General features: G+C 44.2%; 1 protein-coding gene across 1 annotated transcript; it reads left to right on the top strand.

The window, feature by feature from the left end:
• The first annotated feature begins 1299 nt into the window (after positions 1–1299).
• Positions 1300–3600, top strand: LOC111978923 (hydroxycarboxylic acid receptor 2). The gene is made up of 2 exons (XM_024009172.3): positions 1300–1459; positions 2023–3600. Exon 2 carries the CDS (start codon positions 2121–2123, stop codon positions 3126–3128), a length of 1008 nt encoding a protein of 335 aa, XP_023864940.1. The 5' UTR covers positions 1300–1459; positions 2023–2120; the 3' UTR covers positions 3129–3600.
• The last annotated feature ends 477 nt before the right edge of the window (positions 3601–4077 follow it).

Here is a 4077-nt window from a genome sequence, read left to right as displayed (position 1 = left end):
GGTTGTACATGGAACTCAAAACGGTTCTACCTAGAACCAAAAAGGTTKTACTTGGAATCAAAAACGGTTCTCCTATGGTGACATCTAAATAAAGGATTCTTCTAGATACACACTTAGAAAAATAGGTGCTAAGTCAATACTTTGTAGAAGCACCTTCGGTATCAGCTTTGCATATCTGGATTTGGGGATTTTCTCCCATTCTTCCTTGCAGATTTTCTCAAGCGCTGTTAAGTAAGATAGGGAGCGGCGGTGAACAGCAATCTTCAAGTGTTTCCACAGACTTTCAATGGGATTCAAGTCTGGGCTTTGGCTGGGCCACTCAAGGACTATCACAATCTTGTACTGAAGCCATTCCAGCGTTGATTTGGCTGTATGCTTGGGGTCATTGTAAATCTTCACCCCAGTCTGAGGTCATTTGCACTCTGATGCAGGTTCTCATCAATGATTTGCCTTTATTTGTCTGCATTCATTGTTCCCACTATCCTTACCAGTCTCCCAGTCCCTGCCGCTGAAAAGCATCCCCTTAGCATGATGCTGCAAACACCATGRTTTACGGTAGGGATGGTATTAGACAYGTGATGCCTGGTTTTCTTCAGACATAATGCRTTGCTTTCAGGCCAAAGAGTTKAATTGTTGTCTCAGACCACAGACTCATTTACCTTATGCTCTCAGTCTTTTTGCAAACTCCAGGCATGCTGTCATGTGCCTTTTTCTCAGGAGTGGCTTCAGTCTGGCCACTCTCCCATAAAGCCCAGATTGGTGAGGTGCTGTGGAGACTGCTGTCCTTCTGGCAGGTTCTCCCATCTCAGCCYAGGAACTCTGTAGTTCTGTCAGAGTGGTAATTGGGTTCATGTCCAAACAATTTAATTGGCCACAGGTGGACTCCAATCAAGTTGGAGTGACATCTCAAGGATGATCAAAGGAGCTCAATTTGGAGTGTCATAGCAAAAMGGTTTGAATAATTATGTAAATAAGGTATTTATGTTTAATTTMAATAAATTAGCAAACATTTTGACAAAGSTSTTTTCCCTTTGTCATTATGGGGTATTGTGTGTAGATGGGTGAGAAAACAAATTGATTGAATRRATTTTGAATTCAGGCTGTAAAACAACAAAATGTGGAATAAGTCAAGGGGTGTGYATACTTTCTGAAGGCACTYTATATGCAGATGTGGCTGAACTAGAAGACAATAAAATTAGGGTTTGGTTGTGATTGCAAACTCCCTGAATTATCTCAGAGATCACACTTGTGATGTCATGTTGGCTCTGGCCAGCCCTCAGAGGAAGTCAGTCTTAAAGTGTCTGTCAAGACGCTCCTCTAGAAAAACAACAGAAAAGTCTGAACAGTGGAAACACACAAGAGAGGAGATCAAATCTGTTGAGGACATTCAAAGTCACCTACAGGATTCTAAACTGCTCTTCAACCCCAAATGCAGTCATTGACCCAAAATGCTCAACTGGTGAGTAGTGAATATGCGAAAAGTTATCTTGTGTGTATGTTGTTTTGACATTTTMTCATATTTGTTTCATGTTTCTCATCAATTGTGTAAGGCGAACATGGCAAGCATTTTCATTGAACATGCACTGAGGGAGTCAATTTTGAGCATAGAAAATATATCGTTTTTTTACAGTTCATTCCCACATTTTCTAGAAGTATTCATAAGTATTGCTATGAGACTTGAAATTGAGCTCYGGTGCATCCAGTTTCAMTTTTTTTGCAACTAGATTGGACATGATTTAGAAAGGCACACACCTTTCTACATAAGGTCCCACTGTTGACAGTGCATGTCTGAGCAACAACCAAGCKATGAGGTCGAAGGAACACACAGCCTGACTGAAAACGGTTTTGCTGAGCTCTTACCCAAGCCCTGTAATAGAGGAACCTCCAATTAGCTTCCTTTTTTTGTTACAAAGAGGTAGGCATATGAACAGACTATTTGTAGAAAACAGCTCTTCGTCTGTCTTGAATGCATTACCCTGGCAAATTTGATGATATTTTCTCACATTTGRCTTGATTGTGCAGATATCCCCCWGAGATGCTCTGAAAAGAGGAAGKGGCAGACTGTGTGAAAAATACCAACTCTGAGGTTTCCTGGAYGCAAAAACATACTCAATCTAACGATGGTTGAAGAAACAACAGTAGTGCACAGTAACTCTACCGGAAGACTGAACCAGCCCTTCCACTGCCTGGCCCCTCAGGATCTGGTGGCCAACATACTGCCTCCTGTCCTGATTATAGAGCTCCTAGTGGGCTTGCCAGGCAACGTAATAGCCCTGTGGATCTTCACCTGCCGTCTGAAGACTTGGAGGGCCAACACCCTGTTCCTCTTTAACTTGGTCCTGGCAGACTTCCTACTGCTCATCTGCCTGCCATTCCGCATTGACAACCTGTTCCGTGGGGAACACTGGGTGTTTGGCGAAGCCTGGTGCCGGATCAACCTCTTCATGCTCGCTGTCAACCGCTCGGCCAGCATCGCCTTCATGACTACCGTGGCCTTCGACCGCTACTTCAAGGTGGTCCACCCYCACCACCTAGTCAACCACATGACATCTACCCAGGCAGGATGGGTGGCGGGGGGCATCTGGGCGGTGGTGATCTCCCTGCGGCTCCCCCTGCTGACCACCGACCTCCTCAAGCAGAATGGCAACATGTCCCTGTGTCGCAGCTTCAGCTCCTACACTGTTACTCCCCTGGCAATCAAGATACACAACATGGTGTTCYTCGGAGAGTTCTTCCTGCCCCTGCTGCTCTTGCTCTTCTGCTCAGCCAGGATTGCCTGCATCTTGCGCGAACGGCAACTGGACAAGGAGCAGAAGGTGCGGCGGGCCATCCGGGTGGTTGGGCTGATCGTGGCTGTGTTTGTGCTGTGTTTCTTTCCCGGCATCGCCACAGGCCTGAGTACGGTCTATATCAAGGAGGTCAGACCCGAGGACTGTGTGTCTTACAACATMGCTGCGCAGCTCTTCAGCCTGTCCATTGGATTTACCTACCTTAACAGTGCCTTGGACCCAGTCATCTACTGTTTTTCCAGTTCCATGTTCCGAAACTCCCTCAAGAGCTCCATCAATAAGCTGGGCCTGGTGGAGATGAGGCTGAGTCGACGGGGAAGCATGGCCAGCGATGGATGAAGAGCGAGGCACCCACCTTCTAGAAGGCCCTATAAAGGAGAACAGGAGCAGATTTCATGGCTGTGAATCGAATGGAGACTAGACATTGKAATTTTACAGCTACAATTAACAAGCCATATTATTTTAATATTTTTATTTTACCTTCATTTAACTAGGCAAGTCAGTTAAGAACAAATTCTTATTTTCAATGACGTTCTAGGAACAGTGGGTTAACAGCCTTGTTCAGGGGCAGAACGACACATTTTTACCTTGTCAGCTTGGGGATTCGCTCCGATTCTGTAGCTATGTGGGATACATACTTGAAAGGACTGAGTATGTGTGTATGTGTGTATATGTACAGTGGGGAGAACAAGTATTTGATACACTGCCGATTTTGCAGGTTTTCCTACTTACAAAGCATGTAGAGGTCTGTAATTTTTATAAAGAATTTAAAAAAAGAAAATCCAGAAAATCACATTGTATGATTTTTAAATATTTTATTGCATGACATAAGTATTTGATCACCTACCAACCAGTAAGTATGCCGGCTCTCACAGACCTGTTCGTTTTTCTTTAAGAAGCCCTCCTGTTCTCCACTCATTACCTGTATTAACTGCACCTGTTTGAACTCGTTACCTGTATAAAAGACACCTGTCCACACACTCAATCAAACAGACTCCAACCTCTCCACAATGGCCAAGACCAGAGAGCAGTGTAAGGACATCAGGGATATAATTGTAGACCTGCACAAGGCTGGGATGGGCTACAGGACAATAGGCAAGCAGCTTGGTGAGAAGGCAACAACTGTTGGCGCAATTATTAGAAAATGGAAGAACTGTATGTGAAACAAAGACAGGAAAAAGAAAGCCTTCATTCTACTGAATGGTTATTTTTTATAACTGAATGATGTAGAGTGCCATTATGTTTTTGTCTTGATTTGGTAATGTCTATCAAATACACCATTTTTACC

The sequence above is a fragment of the Salvelinus sp. IW2-2015 genome, linkage group LG19, assembly GCF_002910315.2.
Source record: "Salvelinus sp. IW2-2015 linkage group LG19, ASM291031v2, whole genome shotgun sequence".
NCBI classification, from domain to species: Eukaryota; Metazoa; Chordata; class Actinopteri; order Salmoniformes; family Salmonidae; genus Salvelinus; species Salvelinus sp. IW2-2015.
This window is presented reverse-complemented; position numbering and strand designations above follow the sequence as displayed.